The sequence below is a fragment of the Podarcis erhardii genome (assembly GCF_964252035.2).
Source record: "Podarcis erhardii genome assembly, chromosome: 6".
Classification (NCBI taxonomy): domain Eukaryota; kingdom Metazoa; phylum Chordata; class Lepidosauria; order Squamata; family Lacertidae; genus Podarcis; species Podarcis erhardii.
The window spans coordinates 95,390,363-95,408,322 of NC_138510.1; the positions used below are offsets into that span (position 1 = coordinate 95,390,363).

General features: G+C 44.7%; 1 protein-coding gene across 8 annotated transcripts in view; it reads right to left on the bottom strand.

Annotated features, from left to right (window-relative positions):
• Window positions 1-17,960, bottom strand: part of RASAL2 (RAS protein activator like 2) — a 222,855-nt gene that overhangs the window by 118,237 nt on the left and 86,658 nt on the right. For all 8 annotated transcript variants that reach the window (XR_014157320.1, XM_081865092.1, XM_081865098.1 and 5 more), the window contains exons 2-3: window positions 11,853-11,980; window positions 2,370-2,496 (exon numbers count right to left, since the gene is read on the bottom strand). Coding sequence is in view for 7 of the 8 variants with exons in the window: in XM_081865092.1 (XP_081721218.1) it covers window positions 2,370-2,496; window positions 11,853-11,980 (255 nt within the window). In the remaining variant the exon portion in view is untranslated. The remainder of the gene's footprint in view (window positions 1-2,369; window positions 2,497-11,852; window positions 11,981-17,960) is intronic.

Consider the following 17,960-nt stretch of genomic DNA (forward strand, 5'->3'; position numbering starts at 1 on the left):
TCCCTGCTCTGTTGACACAGCCAGTGGTGGCACCTGATATTTAAACTCAAAAAGTGTGCCCTCCTCTGCCATTATATTCGGGTACTTCTCATGCCAGCCCAGCTTATATCTTGCTTTGGACAAGTGTATCACTGAGGAGAAAAGTACACAAAACAATAGAGGGTGGCATGGTAAGGCACAGGAGGGGGCAGGTTAGGTTTGTTGCTTTATTTATTTAACAACTGACTACCTTGTCTTTGGTGTGTCTGTGGTCAAACCACAGAGCCTAGGACTTGCCAATCAGAAGGTCGGAGGTTTGAATCCCCGTGACGGGGTGAGTTCCTATTGCTCGGTCCCTGCTCCTGCCAACCTAGCAGTTCGAAAGCACGTCAAAGTGCAAGTAGATAAATAGGGACCGCTCCGGCGGGAAGATAAACGGCGTTTCCGTGTGCTGCTCTGGTTTGCCAGAAGCGGCTTAGTCATGCTGGCCACATGACCCGGAAGCTGTACGCCGGCTCCCTCAGCCAGTAAAGCGAGATGAGCATCGCAACCCGAGAGTTGGCCACGACTGGAGCTAATGGTCAGGGGACCCTTTACCTTTACCTTGTCTTTCAGGGCATGCTTTCTGGGATAGATCTCCCCTCACCCAGGCACAAAACGTGCTGCTAAAAAACAGAGGTCTGCTCACTCTGTACATAAATGGGGCAAACATGGGAACAAACAAATGCAACTGCCGTTCCCCCCCCCCCCAACCACTGTGTTCCATTCGGTCCTTGTCTGTAGGCAATGAATGAACACAGGAATGAGAATGAACAAGCCAGCCATGACCGCTTCCATCATGTCAAGTTTGGCTCGCCAATGATAAAACAGGGTTTATCGTATTTACGGGATCGCCTCTCCTGGTATGCCCCGGAGAGGACCTTAAGGTCCATGAATAATCATAGTTTAGAGGTCCTGGGCCCTAAGGAAGTCATATTATCCTCCACCAGAGCCAGAGCCTTCTCAGTGATGGCTCTGACCTGGTGGAATGCTCTGTCCCATGAGACCAGGGCCCTGCAGGTTTTAACTTCCTTCCGCAGGGCCTGTAAGACAGAGCTATTCCACCTGTCTTTCAATTTGAACTTAGCCTGATCTTTTATTCTCCTTCCTTCCCTCCCCGTGCCCTTTTTATGAAGATTACCCGCTCTTGGATCCCACAGCTAATTCTCCCCTGGTCTTCTCGCTGGCCCAAATAGGACTAATTTAGTCAGCTAGCCCTGGTGATCATCTAATGTTTATTAGATGGATTTCCCCCCTAAATTGACTTTTGACTTTTGAATTCTGAATTTATTGTTATTCAAGTTTTATACTGTATTTTATGCTGTTTTTAGTTGCATCAATTAACTGTTTTAAATTTGTTGTTAGCTGCCCTGAGCCCGATATTCTGAACCGGGAAGGGCAGGATATAAATAAAAAATTATTGTTTATTATTATTATTATTATTATTATTATTATTATATATGGTGCTTGAAGCCAGAGCTCTGGTACTTAAGACACCAACTCCCAAGCCAAAGACAGAGAGAATGAGATTCTTGTGACAAGCCTTGGGGACTTCTGGCTACACTAAGCTCTTGCTTCTTAGCTCTCCCCATTCCCTTCACCGCTTCTCAAGGGGGACAGGCCCCCCCTGCAGAAAAAGTATGATTTTATCATAAACCGGTTTCCAATAAAACAAATTCCTTCCAGTAGCACCTTAAAGACCAACTAAGTCAGTTCTTGGTATGAGCTTTCGTGTGCATGCACACGAAAGCTCATACCAAGAACTGACTTAGTTGGTCTTTAAGGTGCTACTGGAAGGTATTTGTTTTGTTTTGACTATGGCAGACCAACACGGCTACCTATCTGTAACCGGTTTCCAATAGACTCTTATTAAAACTTTTTATGTTAAACTGAGTGGGGGGTGCTATGACAAAACAGTGAAAATCTCAGAACAAAGCACAGGTTTCGGTTTATTACTTGCAAACGCCAAGGGCTCAAATAAAAATGAAAACAAAACTAGGCAGCTCACACAAGTAGTTGGAGTCACTTTAAACCGCCCATGGAAGATACCGTGCTATTGGGATAAACAGTTTTAAATTCCAGGATTCTTCAGCAGCTTCAGGAGCAAACAGTTCTGTCGGCGCTGGATAACGTAAGAGAAACTTCGTGGATTCAGATAAATACGAACACTTTGGAATTATTGAGCTGCCCAACATTAACTGACAGTGTCATTGCTATATGGTCTTCACTGGAACACTCCTCCAGTGCTGTCTGTTCAAACAGGAAGATGATAGTACTCTGCAATGGAATGCAGTTTCTCATGGAAATTTAGCTTTGAAAGCTACATTGCGTGTTCTACTCATATAGCTTACCAAGCTTAGTAGCTCCCTCTGGCGGATAGTCAGGAAATTGACCCTCCGAAGGAACACTCACGGTGCGCCGAAGGCAACGCCCTTTGGAAGGCTCCGATGCCTGTTCCTGCCCTCCTTCCACAGCCATCTGCACATGAAAAAGACACAGGCAGGTTATAAATTTCTTTTTTTCAACATAAATTGCTGAAAGCAATCAAGAACTTTTCCTGCCCAGAATTAATGCCTCGATTCCATAGCACTGGTCGGCAAAACTGAGGGCTATTTAGATGATATCTGGACACATCTGCAATCTAGTTTTTATTTGAAACCGTGCACGGCAAAAGGAAGCAAGCATCACAGTTCCACAGACAATGCAGTTTAAAGGTCCAAAGAAATCCCGTGTTTCTCTGTTGCAGCAAAAGCAAAAAGGGAATTGGGGCAGCATAAAGACTAATACATTTTATCACAGCACAAACTTTTGTGGAGCAAAGTTCACCATGTCAGATGTGCAATGCATCAAGTTATCGTTTCCAACTGTGTCTTGCAAAACTCTCCCAACTTTCTCCAATGCCCCCAGGGTTCCCTGCGCTCCCACTACGAAACTGAATATATTAGAAAATGAAATAGGCAGGTGTAAGCCACTCTGTGGGTAAAAGCATCCCAGTGCCAGGGATGAAATCTGGGACCTTGTCTCTCTGACCAAGGGGTGGTCTCTTTTGTGACAGAGTTATAAATTGCCCCAGGTGTACTTTCTGCTAACAAAGAGCTAGAGTGAAAGCAGAGAAAGACACTGTGACAGGCATATCGTAATTTTGGATGGGTGGGAATTGGGGACAGATGCTCTGCCAGGGGCACACAACCACCACCAATATGTTGACATATATGGATTTAGTATGTTACATGTTCTCTCACATTAGTTGCAGTTTTCCAGACTGAAATTCACACTTTCAGCTCAGCTTTCTGCCCAGCTCCCCTGATTGTTCTTCAGTTCCTTAGTCATGGAGTCCTACATGCATATTTATGTGTCTACGGACTCAGCTGGGGGGGAGGATAAAAAAATACAGTATTTTTTGCTCTATAAGATGCACCAGACCACAAGATGCACCTAGATTTTGGAGGAGGAAAACAAGAAAAAAAATATTTTGAATCTCAGAAGCCAGAAGAGCAAGAGGGATCGCTGCGCAGTGAAAGCAGCAATCCCTCTTGCTGTTCTGGCTTCTGGGATAGCTGCGCAGCCTGCATTTGCTCCATAAGAAGCACACACATTTCCCTTACTTTTTAGGAGGGAAAAAGTGAGTCTTATAGAGCAAAAAATGTGGTATGTCCACTCTTCCTCCTTTAGGCATTGGAACAAATCATGTACTCAATGCACTAAGAAAGATTTGGACAGCAAATTTCATTGGGCCAAGTATTTGTAAAACCAAGATCTGCAAGGTCATAAACCAGGAGTGGCACGCCTAAATTATGCAGTATCGCTGTTTGCTCCTCATCCTTCTCATCAATCCTCTATTGTCAGCACAAGCATGCCTTGCTCTTAAGTTTCTGCTTTCAAGAAGGGAGACTTCACCCTCCAAGAAGCTCCAAGCCAGCTGATGGAGCAGTTCTGGTTGCCCAGCGCAGAAATTCCACTTGGCCCTGTCAATTATTCATCCCCTGCACTTGGAGTTTTTGCTGATATTTCCTTTCCAGCTGAACACTCTCATGACCGTGTCTGCAATTACCTTTTAAGATATGGCTAGAACTCAGCATACTATCTCTCTGTCCAGACACATCTAGAGATACATATAAAGTTTCTCATATTCGTGTATGTTCTCATTATTTTTGAAAGTTATTGGCTAGATTCCTTTTTCATTTGTAAAGTTTCTTTTTAAGCATTACACGGACGAGGCATCCACCTCTTTATGCCCAGTGTGGGAAACCTTTCTCAGCCCAAGAGAACCTTCAAGGGGCAACCAGCCAGTGATGGGTGGAGCCCGAGCCAAACATGGGCGTCATAGCTGTCAACTTATAGATTTGAAAATAAGGGACCAGCAGCCTCGAAAATAAGGGATCCGCAGCCAAAATAAGGGATTTTGTGAGCACAGGTATGTTCAACTTCTGAGCCCCTCCGAGCCAAAGGCAGGAAGCCCAGCCAGCAGCCAAACAAAGCCTCAAGCGGTGGTTCCCACAGCACAGTAACCCAGCAATGGGGATGCAGCAAGGAAAACCACCGTCACCTCTCCGCTGGGAAGCGCTGAGCAAAGGCGAGTCCCCAGGCAACACGGCCGATTTGATCGGTACAAGGCATGCAAGCTCCACCCCCGAGTCGTTCTTAGACTCCTTATTGGGTGAGCAACACAGCCAAGCAACACCGTTGGAGCCTCCCTCCTCCCTGGCTGGCAGGGAGGGAGGGAGGGAGGGAGGGAGAGGAGCTGCTTCCTTTGGAACCCAGGAAATTTAAGGGACATCATCAATAAGGGACAGCAGCGGGACATGGCGCTGGGATAAGGGACTTTCCCACCAAGTAAGGGACGGTTGACATCTATGATGGGCGTGGCCAGAGGAAAAGTAGGTGGAGCAAAGGAAGCAAAACCCTTGCCTTGCCACAGGAGACCACGTTCCAGCAGACAAAAAAGGTCCACACCCACAAACACCCACCTACCCCTGACATTATCACACTGTTTAAGGACATAGCCAAGCCAGGCAAAAGCACTCAAGGAGGGTATGGAGCAGGGCTGCTGGAAGTTGGGGCTTGGCCAGAGCCTGCTTTATGCTCCTTCTGGAAAATTTAATGCAGAAGTCCATTGTCCTCTTATATATCTGAATAGTAACTGGATGTCCAGTGAACCCCATATGGCTTATAGCTTACCAATAACCCCCTCTTACCTATTCCTCTCTAGTGACCTAAGTTTTTTACTGCCAACCTTCTCGAAGCTGCTGAAAGAAGAGTGGTCAAGCCTTTTTGTAACATGCTGATGGGAGACAAAGAGGGATAACTTGGCTGGAAAGGGGAATAACTTGGCCATAGAACAGCCACACGTGTTTTGAGAAGAGAACTGGCCTTCCTGCTATTCTGATCTACAAGTAAGTTTGCTTTGGCTATATGTGCCAGAAGTGAGAAATCCTCAGCAAATGGTTTAGATAAAGCATAGAATTGTAGAGTTAAAAGGGACCCTGAGGATCATCTGGTCCCATCCCCTGAAATGCATGAATATGCAGTTGTCCCATAGGGGATTAAACCTGCAACCTTGACATTATCAGCACCATATATCGACTCCTTTTCAGGATTCCCTGATTCGTAAGTGGTAGGCTCTTTCTAGGTGGCAGAAATATTCAGATCTTACCTTCAGAACTACACTTTGTGCTAGTTTTATTGCCAGTATAATGTGCCAGAGTGCAGGGATGAGATATGGCAGGTAGGAGATTCAAGATCCTGCTCTGGAGCTTCAGGGCAAGTTAGTCTCCAAGCCAAACCTATCTCATAGTGACATGAGTTTAACTCCTGCTCTGAGCTTCTTGTAGAAAGGGCAGAATGCTGACATAACAAACAGACTGATCTATTTTTTTTAATTGATTTTTATTGAAATTTTCAAATATACATTTCCATCACTGAATATCCACCATTATAATTGTACATCCATCAACTTCCCTCCTTCCCCTTCCATGGTTCTTTGAATTTCCCCATAATTTCTGCACGTTCTAACAAAAAATCCATTTAATATAGTTCCCCCATTATACCTCTTTTTTATATGTTATACAGTGGTACCTCGGGTTATGTTACCTTCGGATAACGTAATTTCGGGTTGCGAACGTGGCAAACCTGGAAGTGTATACTTGTGGCTTTTGCCGCGCATGCATGCGCAGAAGTGCTTTGTGTGTGTGCAGAAGTGCTCTAACGCACCGTGCACATGCGAAGAAGCGGTGCCTCTGAATATGGACTTTTCGGGCTAAGTACGGACCCCCGGGATGAATTAAGTTCATGTCCAGAAGGTCCACTCTATTGTTGAATTTACCTTAATCCTGCTAGTGTTTTCACTTGCTTACAATTATTTTCCAAATATTCCACACAAAAATTCCACTCTTTATATATTTGATCTTCTTGCTCTCTTATTCTGTTAGTTAGGCCTGCAGATGCTATCATTTTAAGCTGCTATTCTTCCTTCTTAGGAAGCTCTCTCACTTCCACTTTTGGGCTAACAAAATCTGAGCTGCTGTAGTTGCGTACATAAATAAAAAACAAACAGACTGATCTAGTGGCAAGCAGAAAATTGAAGAGGAACATACAGTCCCCAGTCTCTAAATATGGTAAGTTAAAGAACAGAATTAGTATTTTTTTTCTTAAAGGATTCTAAATGGGAGGGATGTAAAGGGGGGGAGGCGAACAACAACTTGTAATAACAGTGATGTAATGGACACTATCCAATAGGCTCCAGTCACACCCATTACTCAATGCAAGTACCAGGTTGATCGTGATCTACTGGTTGATCCTGGGACCAACTTTGGCTCCCGAAAAAAGCTCTGGTCAATCCTCCAGTGACAATGGGTAGATATTTTTATACTGTGAGTAGATCGCAGTCTCTTGGGAGTTGGACGTGCCTTCTGTGCAGCAACTAGCTATGAGCAGGGTGTTGGTAGAAAGGGCATTTTCCTAACAATAAGTCATTGTTGTCTGAGTGCTGGGATAATGCAATGCCCTGGCAACAGAAGGGCCACCTTGCAAAAAGAGGCATTCAGATCTCATGCAACTATTGGGTAACATCTGCACAAAAATAAAAGCCTGTTGTCAGGAAAGCCCCATAAACCTCGGTTCTTATCGGAAGAATTTATCATACACTAGCAAAATCTTCAGCTGATAATTACCTATCACATTCTAGCACTTCCAACAAAAGGACTGATACTATTCACATCTTTCTGGCACAGCTGCTGAAACAAACACCCAGTTATATCACTCAAGTTTTAAAGAAACTTCCCAATAATTGTTTTTAATGTAATTATACTCACAATTCTGCCCACTTAAAAATACACTTTCCCCCTCTCCCGCATGTAGGAAGGATGAGCATCTCTGTGGTTAGCAACTTTCTCAGATTATTTTTCGGTATATAGATCACAAGACATCACACTGAACATAATCATATCTCATCTCTACTATGTTATGAGAGAAGATGATTTTGTTGTATTTAAGCAGTTGCACGTTTAAAATGTGATGTGAGAAATCACCATGAACAACTGTAAACTGTGTGGGTGGGTTCAAAATGTGCAGGCTTATGTCAAACCATCACATTTACCTATGCCTGGAAGGTAGACCAAAAAATATTCAGTAATGGCAAATCAGTGCCTTAACATTTATATGCTACTTCTGAATACTCAAAGTGGTTTACACATTTATCACATTAGAGAGCGAGTGGATCTGAGGGAGAGTTAGCTTGTCTAAGGCAGCCCAGGGAGTCCACAGCTCTTGAGCTTAGACCAGGCTTCCTCATCCTTGGCCCTCCAGATGTTTTTGGCCTACAACTCCCATGATCCCTATCTAGCAGGACCAGTGGTCAGGGATGATGGGAGTTGTAGTCCCCAAACTTCTGGAGGGCCGAGGCTGAGGAACCCTGGCTTAGACTCAGCCATTGTGCTACGCAAGTCCTGCGGTTATCTTCCAGAATGAGACTGTGTTATTAAAAATTATGAGTGTCTCAACTCACCTGCAGTCCTGTATGGTAATTACTAGATTGACCAACTGACCTAAAAATCCAGGCTAAGTTTGGGAGGTGGGGGGGGGGTTGCTTGCATTTTTAGGTGAATTGCCAAGAAAGCAAGGGCAACACAGCATTTTCTTCAGTTGAATACTTTAGATCAGGGGTGGGGAAGCTTTCTGGCTCCATAGGCCAGATCCTTATCAGGATGTGCCAGATTTTACATGTGTGTGGTCTTGCTTGGGAACTGTAGCACAAGGTGGTTGTGGAAGTGCCAAGCATATGGTTAGCAAGGCGCTTGTTCACCTCTCCCCTGGGTGTGTGTTAAAAACAGGCTTATTCTTGGGGCTGAGGATGCATGTTCCTGGCTGGGTTCAACCTTCATTCTTGTCAAATAGGAGTTAAATCCTGCTGCACTGGCAATGCACCCCTGTTCCCAGCAGGGGACAGGCATGCACAACCGAAGTAAGTACACCCTTTCCTCACAAGTATTGGATGGGGAGTAGAGCAGCCTCTGCTTTCAATTGCCTAGACAACATCTGGGAGCTGCTTCCTATTCTCAGTAGGAAACAGGCGTGCACAGACAAACTGAGCAGGATTTAACTCCAATCCATAAACTGTCAAGCTGAGAACAGGTACCTGCTGTTGATAAAGCAAAGGGACATCAGTTGATTGACAGGTAACATGGCTTGGGAGATATGGCCTCCTGTGGCAACTGAGCCCCTGGCTGGCCAAGATTGGCTGCAGGCTAGACGTTTCCCAGCATTGTTGCAAGTCAAGGGTGGAAACCCTTTAGCTTTCTAGATGTTGCTGAACAACTCCGCCCATCAGCCCCAGCTGCCACAGCCAATGGCCAAGGATGATGGGAAATGCGAAAGCCAAGAAACATCTGGAAAGCCAAGAAGATCTGGAAAGCAAGAAGATCAAACCTATCCATTCTGAAGGAAATCAGCCCTGAGTGCTCACTGGAAGGACCGATCCTGAAGCTGAGGCTCCAATACCTTGGCCACCTCATGAGAAGAGAAGACTCCCTGGAAAAGACCCTGATGTTGGGAAAGATGGAGGGTACAAGGAGAAGGGGACGACAGAGGACGAGATGGTTGGACACTGTTCTTGAAGAGACTAACATGAGTTTGACCAAATTGTGGGAGGCAGTGTAAGACAGGAGTGCCTGGCATGCTCTGGTCCAGGGGGTCACAAAGAGTCGGACACGACTAAACGACAACAGCTGGAGGGGCAATGGTTCCTCATCCTTCCATAAAAGCTAGGTCATGGTTTGACTGAGTATGTCATCTGTATTTGGGCTTGTGATTTAGCTCTGCCCAGACAATTCACAAGCAAGGTTTGCCCTATGGTTTATAGTTTGTGGTTTGTCTGGAAAGAGCTAAATCAGGAGCCTGGGTTCAGACGACACACTAAGCCAAACTATGGCTTAGCTCAGCCCAACAGAAAAACAACTGGAGATGGAACTAACTGGCCACAATCTCCTCTCTGGAAGTCCACACTTTTGCTTGTTTGCACTAAGTTGTGGTTAGTTGAGCATTACATGCAAAGTGGGATTTTGTTGTTTTTTGCTGCAATGGATGGAGAAGGCCAATGCTCCTCTGAAAGAATGTAACACCCAGAAATCACGATGATGTTAAAATGCTACAAGCACTTGCTTAGATGTTGGTTCTTTAACATCTATGAATAATGCACCCAGTGAATCCCTGCGGATCAAATCGCCATAATACTGTCTTCTCCCTTTCCTTCCTGCACATACAATAGATTTATAATTTAGAGTAACAGCATTTGCAACCGCTCTGAGCAATCTGTGTCAGTAACACCTCATCACAACTGTACAATTAGCAAACAGCTGTCACAAAGTATATAGTTAACCTCTACAGAGGACCCCAAAGAGGACTACAAACAGATCTGGAAGCACTGCTCCATCTCACAACATGCGAAAACATTCAGCCATCAAGCTCAGCTTCTTTTCATCTGCTGAAATACACTGGAGCCATTCAGCTCGCCTTTATTCATAAATATTGATAAGACGTGAAAAAATCCATTTTGATACTGCTGTACAGATTTTTCAAACACCCATAAATGCAAGGAAACAGCAATGTGCACAGGACAATCACTGGACATTAGAGGCAAAACATACATGAAAGGGAATGTGAATGGAGGCCATTTTACACAGCTATAAAAACATGGACATTGCCATTCAAATATTTCCCATATAATTCTACATTATCCTCTAGTTTAAAACTTGGGGCCTTTTAAGTACCACAAACAACTCAGCTAAGCCACAGCTAAGAATTTCAAAATTATTTTCTGAAGAACATTGTGGTTTCTTGATAAGAATATTCTATAATATCAGATAATTTCCTCTGAAATGGGGTTTGTACATGATTACCCATCTACCCCTGCAAACTGAAACACTGGAAGGGAGACACTGGGAACATTTTAGGTACCAACAATTCATGAATGACAGTAGTGAAGTCCAACAGATGTCCACTGTTACGCCAAATGCAGCCGAGAACATGACCCAAAATTATCTTCTGAACACTCAGTGTGCAAAGAATTCTTAAAGCAAACGAAGATGGAAAAGTGCTTAATTAGACCAGAACATAATACAGGATCAAATACAGATCCTGTCCTGGAGTGTCAACACAAGGGGGCTTATGAAGAAGGCACAGCAGAGACTGTACTTTTTGAGAATCCTAAGGAAAAACCATCTTCCGCAGAAACTGCTGCTTGCCTTCTATCACTGTGCCATTGAGAGCGTGCTCACTTATGGCTTATGTGTGTGGTACGGAAGCTGTACTACCCAGGACAGGATGGGGTTGTGCAGAGTTGTGAAGGCAGCAGAGAGCATTGTTGGCTGCCCACTTTCCACCTCAGAGCAGATTTATGCCACAAGGTGCCAGAGGAAGGCACTGGACATAGTAAAAGATCCATCGCATCCTGGTCACTGTCTCTTCGAGCTCCTGCTGTTGGGACGGAGATACAGGACGATGAAGACAAGAACGAGCCGTCTCAAGAACAGCTTCTTCTCCAGAGTGATCTCGGCCCTGAATGGGAAACCTGGACTTTGAAAGTCATCTAATCTTCCTTGCTGTATTATACTGTATTTTAATTAGTGTTTTTATAGTTGTTCTGATTTTGTGTGGAGTGCCCTACCTGGGTGGATGGAGCAGCCAAGTAAATTTCGTTGTCCCTGAGAGGGGGCAATGACAATAAAGATATTATTATTATTATTATTATTATTATTAGATGGTTCTGTTTAGCAGTCTCTGAGCCCGCTAAAAAACCCCAGCTTTTTACTTCTTGAACTGCAATGTTTAGTCCTTAAATTTGAGATTTTCTAAATGAGGGGCAATCCTCAGGATGAATCAGGGAAACAGGGAGAGTGTAATGTTACGGGGAACTGCAGGTGCAGCCATCCAAACCATTATGCTAAATACAGACACTGCTGAGAGGCAGAAACCATATGGACATTTTTCTCCTTCTGCCCAGTCCAAATATTCTTGCACAGCAGTACTGCTTACCCAATGATTCGGTATCCTTGTGTAGCCTGCTGAGAGAGTGATACTGCTGGTGATCAAGGAACTCTACTCAGGAGGCAAGTTTAGAAGGGGCCAGAGTTCAAAAAGTTTGAGCAACCCTGCATGAAGTTATAGGAAAAAGGGAAAGTTTCAAAAGCTATTTACAAAGCCTCCTGAAGGCTGATTATTTCCATTCATGAGAATAAAAGGTTTTTCCCACTACACGTGCAAGACAAACAGAAGCTATTCAAGTGCTATTGTGGTCCAAAACTGCTAAGACAAAGGGAGTTCTTGCATAGTTTTTCTCTCACCTCCTTCTCTTTGTTCAGCAGCACAAGTTGGCTGTCCGTCAGAATGGAGTACTTGGTCTCCCATATTATCGTTTCCGAATCAGGGGACTGGCCACAAGACAGCCTGTGGGTTGGTGGTCCTTTCACGTCTGGGGGGGAAAAAAGGAGCAATATTAAAACATTTTAATCACTTTGTTCTTTGTGGTGGAAATTACTAAGCTGAGTTTTATGTTAAAAGTGTTTAGTTATCAGATTAACAGCAATCTTAGGCATGCTTAATCAGAAATACATTCCACTAAGTCCAACGGAGTTTAGGATTGCACCCCCCCCCCCAATGATGCTATGGAGCAATTTCACTGCCACATTAAAAAAAAAAAAACAACATTAGCAGTTTGAAAACTATTTCCAATGGACAGAATGCTAAACTATTTAGTCCCACTTCCACGGAATCCCAAACTTCTTGTTTTGTATGAATCAGAGATCTGTCCTGCTCTGTGGCAAGATTTTTGGGCAGGTTCAGGCTGAATGCAAAGAGATAGCAAAGCTTCAACAGGCAAATAAACAGAGAATGAGCCCTGTAATAGCAGCAGCTGCATCCCAACTGCTAGCCCTGCCTGCAGTGGAAAATGCCTTTTCAGTTAAATGGACCCAACGCAATGCAAGTCTTTTATTTCAATGGAGCAGCGTTGGTGGGTGGGTGTGGCAGCACTCTCATCTCATTGGGGCTTTGGCAATTGAACCCTCTGCATGTCATTCCCCACCCCCCACCCCAGGAGGAATCTGACTCCGGAGGGTCAAGACATATCATGACTTTATCACAAACTCTGGTGAGTTGAACAAGTACTCTTTTTTTACCCATGGTGTGAAGCTGGCTTGTTTTGAATCTAACCAGGATGTGCATACAAACCAGAGATTGTGGTTTATCACAACAGCAAACCAGGGTTCTGTGAAACAGGAGAACTGCTCCTCCTGGCTACACACGAGGACAGAGGAAGCAGGGTGGGCAAGCATTAGGTTTCTCACTGGTTGATTCCAATTACAGTGGTTCCTCTGGTTACGAACTGAATCTGTTCTGGAGGTTTGTTCGTAGCCGGAAACCGTTCTTATCCTGAGGAGCGCTTTGGCTAATGGCGTTCCCATACTCTGGTCTCTTGCCTCATCATTTGGGGTAAAGGGATAGGCACCACAGACAGGGCTTAGCGCATGTACCTGCAATATCCCCCCTCCCTTCCCCACAGGTGGGCGGGGTTTGTGGCACAAAGCGGGGCTCACCTGGGCAGGTGCCACCCACCTGCTTGGGCCAGCCTTTGACCCGCCCTCAGCTAGAGAGGACAATGGACGGCCGGCCGGGGGTGGGCCTAAGGCCAAAAGAAAAGAGGCTGACTCCGTTGTCCAAACCTCTTTTGCTTTGACGCATGATTTCCGCTCGCTTCCTGGAGCAAAGTTTGCAACCAGGAGCAGCTACTTCTGGGTTAGTGGAGCTTGTAACCCGAAACGTGCGTAACCAGAAGCGTTCGTAACCAGAGGTACACATAGTACTAAACCACCCATCAGTCACCAGCTTATTGAGAAGCTGAAAACCACAGCAATGGCAATACAGTATCCACAGCAGTATCTAAACAAGCTGCATTCAAGAACAAAAAACAAAAATAATCCCCAAAAGCCTTCTGACAATTTATCAGTAGGTATAAAGCCTTTATAGCAGTTAATTCAACAGAGCAGGGTTGGGATGTCTGTATACCTGTATACCTCAAGATGTCCCCATCGTTCAGCCCAGACACTGAGGTCCAGCTCCGAGGGCCTTCTGGTGGTTCCCTCAGTGCAAGAAGTGATGTTACAGGGAACCAGGCAGAGGGCCTTTCGGTAGTCGTGCCCACCCTGTGAAATGCCCTTCCCAGCAGATGTCAAACAGATAAATAGCTATGTGATTTTTAAAAGACATCTGAAGGCAACCCTGTTTATGGAAGTTTTTAGTGCTTGATGTGTTTTTACTATTTTTTGTTGGGAGCCACCCAGAGTGGCTGGGGCAACCCAGTCAGACAGAAATAATAATAATGACGCTAATTAATTTCCCCATAAACAGGAAACAGCTGCTCTTCTCTTAGTTGGAAATATAAAGGTGTGTGGTGGCCATGTGGCTAAGTTCTCACCTACTTCTGTACCAAAGTTACAATCTTGCTATGGGATCTCTTTACTGTATAACATTAACCAAGAATCACTGAAGGCACTGACTCTGTTGAGATGTAATGGGGAACCTCCCCTACAATAATGAGCCAAAGCAAGCTTCAGATTTGCATGCTTCTCTTCACTCTTGTTCCTTTTTCTGTGAAGGCACTTAAACTCCTTCCCACTGCAATGCTTTTATTTAAAAACTAACCACAGTTCTCACTGATGTCTGAACTCAGGAAACGGTGGTTTGCTTATGGTCTGAGAATAAGCCATGATCTAAAAAAAGAAGGGAGAATATGAGCTCGAGGGCCCACCACAGCTTGTTCCAGCCATCATCTACAATCACAAAATGGGGGTTATAAAACCTAAAAAGAAAAAAAGGTAGGCTATTGAGACTGAAGGAACTATAAGACAGACACGGTGGTTGGCTGCCACTGAAAAATAAAACAGAACAAAATGAATGTATCTTAGTTTTCAAAGCATCTTTACAAACTATTCCAAAAGGTCAGAGCTATGATTTGTTTCTACAGAAGAGTTTCGCAAAAAGCAGCAGTGTGACATTTAAGCAAACCTTCACCACTAGGTGGTGGTGAACCCACACCCACAGCATCTCCGGTTTCTAGGAAGTACGTACAGGAAAAATACAGAAATAAACATTACCGGGTGACCCTGAAAACAATGTTAAGTAATTCAAAAGCATTGAGAGCCACACTCCTCTTATTTTGGGCCTTCTACTTCCTGCTATATTGCCAGCTGGTAGTGTTTAAACCCCTTCCCACTGCAATGCTTTTGTTTCCCAGTGCTTTAGGTCCCTGCACAAGCCTTCAAAGTTCTGGTCCTTACTTCTAAAATTGACTATCCTGTTACTCTTAATTGCACAACTTGCTTTCACTCCCCCACCCCTTTCTGAGCCTTTATCCCATGTCTCTATTTCCTAAAAAAAACACCAAACCCTTTTAAAACATGGCTTTCCCTGACCCACTGCAGACTCAATGCTTGTCCCTTCACTGGCATGACACCAGCAGTGTTGGCACCACCAGTGCTTTCAGGGCGAGGTTCCTCCAATGGGATAAACTGCAGATTATGGAGCATGATGAAGGGCAGGGCTAAGAGTCCTATATAAATGAACCCAGCAGCTAGACAGGAGGAAAGAGAAAGATGATGAGCTCCAGGGAAGGAGAACTAACAGGACCTAGGAAGTATGAAGTGGGTGCGGAGGAAGATTGCATTAGTGTATGAGGCCAGCATGCAAGTCCTGAGTGGGCCAACCCTACTTTTTGCAGAGGAAATAATTGGTACTAGCTCCCTTCACTTTAATGGGAGGAAGCTGGGAGCTTAACCCCTTAGCTCCCAACAGTCTGATTGGAAGAGGCAGGAGTACTGATCTCAGAACCCCATTTGAGACAGATGGTCACCCCTGTAATATACAGGAAGTGCCCCTAATTTCAGTGCAGAACCTGAGGTCAGACCAGGGGGACAGGGGTGTCTCATCAAAGCTCCAAGGGAAGACAAGGCAGGCTCAGCATGCCTGTTCCAGAGAATCCCTTTGTCAGGAGTGCGTGCAGGAGCCTGGCCCTGGGACTGGTAGGGCTTCGCAGGACTGGGGCTTTCCTAAGAGGCAAGGCACAGCTGCACAGGTGAGGCTGATTGGTAACTCACAGCACCTGGTGGCAAAAGCCAGAAAGGGATATAAGGTCAGCATTTCCCTTTGCCTCCTTGCCACAGCTACACACTTCCTGCCTTGGGCTTTTTGACTCCTTGCTTCCTGACTCTCGGACCCTTGGCTCTTTGACTCCTGACCCTTGGCTCCTTGACTCCTGACCCTCGGCTTCCAGACTCCCATTCCTGCTCCCACCCCGCCGTCTTGCCCCCGGTCCCAATGTCCTCAGCTGGGACTTTGACTACCCGTAAACCGGACCGTGACACCCTTCTTACTTTAGGGGATACCTTTCAGCCTACCCACCTGGACCCAGTGCCCATCTCCCCTGTCTTCAACTTAAGCCTCAGACATCAAGTTCCTGAGTGAGAACCACTGGAGCAGACCAGTAAAAATCGAGAGAAGCAAATTAGAAACCTTAAAGGAAGACCTAAGCTGGCTCCGATTCCAAAGCCATGAAGGGTATAGTGCCCTACTCTCCTGAAGTACTGATTCACTAGCTGCTGTATGTGAATGGTAAATCATTGCCAATCCATTTATTACAGAATATCTGGTGCTGTTATTTGATCAAGGGCCTTAAAAAGGGGTAGTGCATGGGACCTATGGACCAAGACAGGTTTGAGGTGTCCCTCCCCTGGACCACTCCACACATACCCTTCCCTTTTCCTTACTAGTGCCTTCGACATCTCTGATAGCCTTGAGTCTCTAAAGCAGACTGCAGAATAATCTTCTACATTGCTGGCACCACCCTGGGCCCCTACGTAATTGTCCAATGCATTGCTAGTCATTTAGAAGGCCTAGAGAAATGCTGCTACCAGCAATATGCCGACTAATTTTTTTATTCCTGGGGATTATTTGTGCCCTATTCCAGAAATTGGTTTGATTGGATTTGGGTGGGTGGGTGTGCTTGGCTTATGGAAGTTTTGTCTCTAAAGACTGTCCCAACTGCTGTACCTGCCATTTTCTGCTTCCTTTCTTTTCTGCATGTTTCATTGACACGGGAACTGGGTTCTTCCTGGGATGCGTGGGGAGGTTTCGCTTATATTATTCTCCCAAAGTGACTTTTAGAAATGACAGAAGGGTTCCAAACAGACTTATTTACAAATATGTTAGCTTTCCCCTGAATCCTTCAACCATGCTCTTAGCAAGAGGTTATATGAATTGCTTTTTGAAGTAGTAAATGGAGATGGGTGAACAAGCTTGCATGGACCCTTTTCATGAGAAACAAAGGCTGTTCCCAAAGCTTTGTGGAATTGTGGTTGCTTCTTTTTCCAACAGTTCTATTTACACACCAGCACCACTGCACTGTGGTTCCCGTTGCCATGTCTAGTGGGCTGATAGGCATCAGAGGAGAGAATGGTTTGTTCTCGTTTGAGGCTTTTCACAAAACAATTTCTCATCTTATTGGCATGGCTCAGTGGGAACTTGTCTCAAATCCACCAAAGTTTCATTTTAAAATAGGTTTTCCTTAGAATTTGTTTTTTAAACAAAAGCAGTCTGCCTTAACTTTCTTCTAAAAATCTATTAATGAATGAGATGAATGGACAAGGTACTACTACCAATGCATTTAAAAAAGCGACCATCAACCCCAAAGTTGTAATTTTCAAAAGCTTATTGAAAAAGAAAAGGTCACAGAAATGGCATATGCGGCATCTGAATTTTAAATAATTTGTATAACTACCTAACAAGTGAGTTATGAGCACCAAACTGTTCTATCAGAGCATGAGAAGACACTAAAAAGGGTTGAGATACTTATAGTTTTAGAGCACTAGAAAAAGCGAGTGTAACTGGGAAACTTGCACATTACTGCTGTTTTTTTTAAAATGATATTTATTAAAGTTTCAAATAATACACAAAAGCAAAAAACAACAAAACAATTTTCCAGAAAACATAAAAAAGAGAACATTACTGCTGTTTTTAAAGAAACTTAATGTTCCCAATAGGCAGTTCAGTATTAGATGCCACAAGCAAATGCCAGTGAAAATTTTGAACAAGTTAAAATAAACACATTGCCTTAAAGATAAAGGTAAAGGGACCCCTGACTATTAGGTCCAGTCGTGGCCAACTCTGGGGTTGTGGCACCTACCTCGCTTTACTGGCCGAGGGAGCCAGCGTACAGCTTCCGGGTCATGGGGCCAGCATGACTAAGCCGCTTCTGGCGAACCAGAGCAGCGTACGGAAACGCTGTTTACCTTCCCGCTGGAGCAGTACCTATTTATCTACTTTCACTTTGACATGCTTTCAAATTGCTAGGTGGGCAGGATCTGGGACTGAGCAACGGGAGCTCACCCCATTGCGGGGAT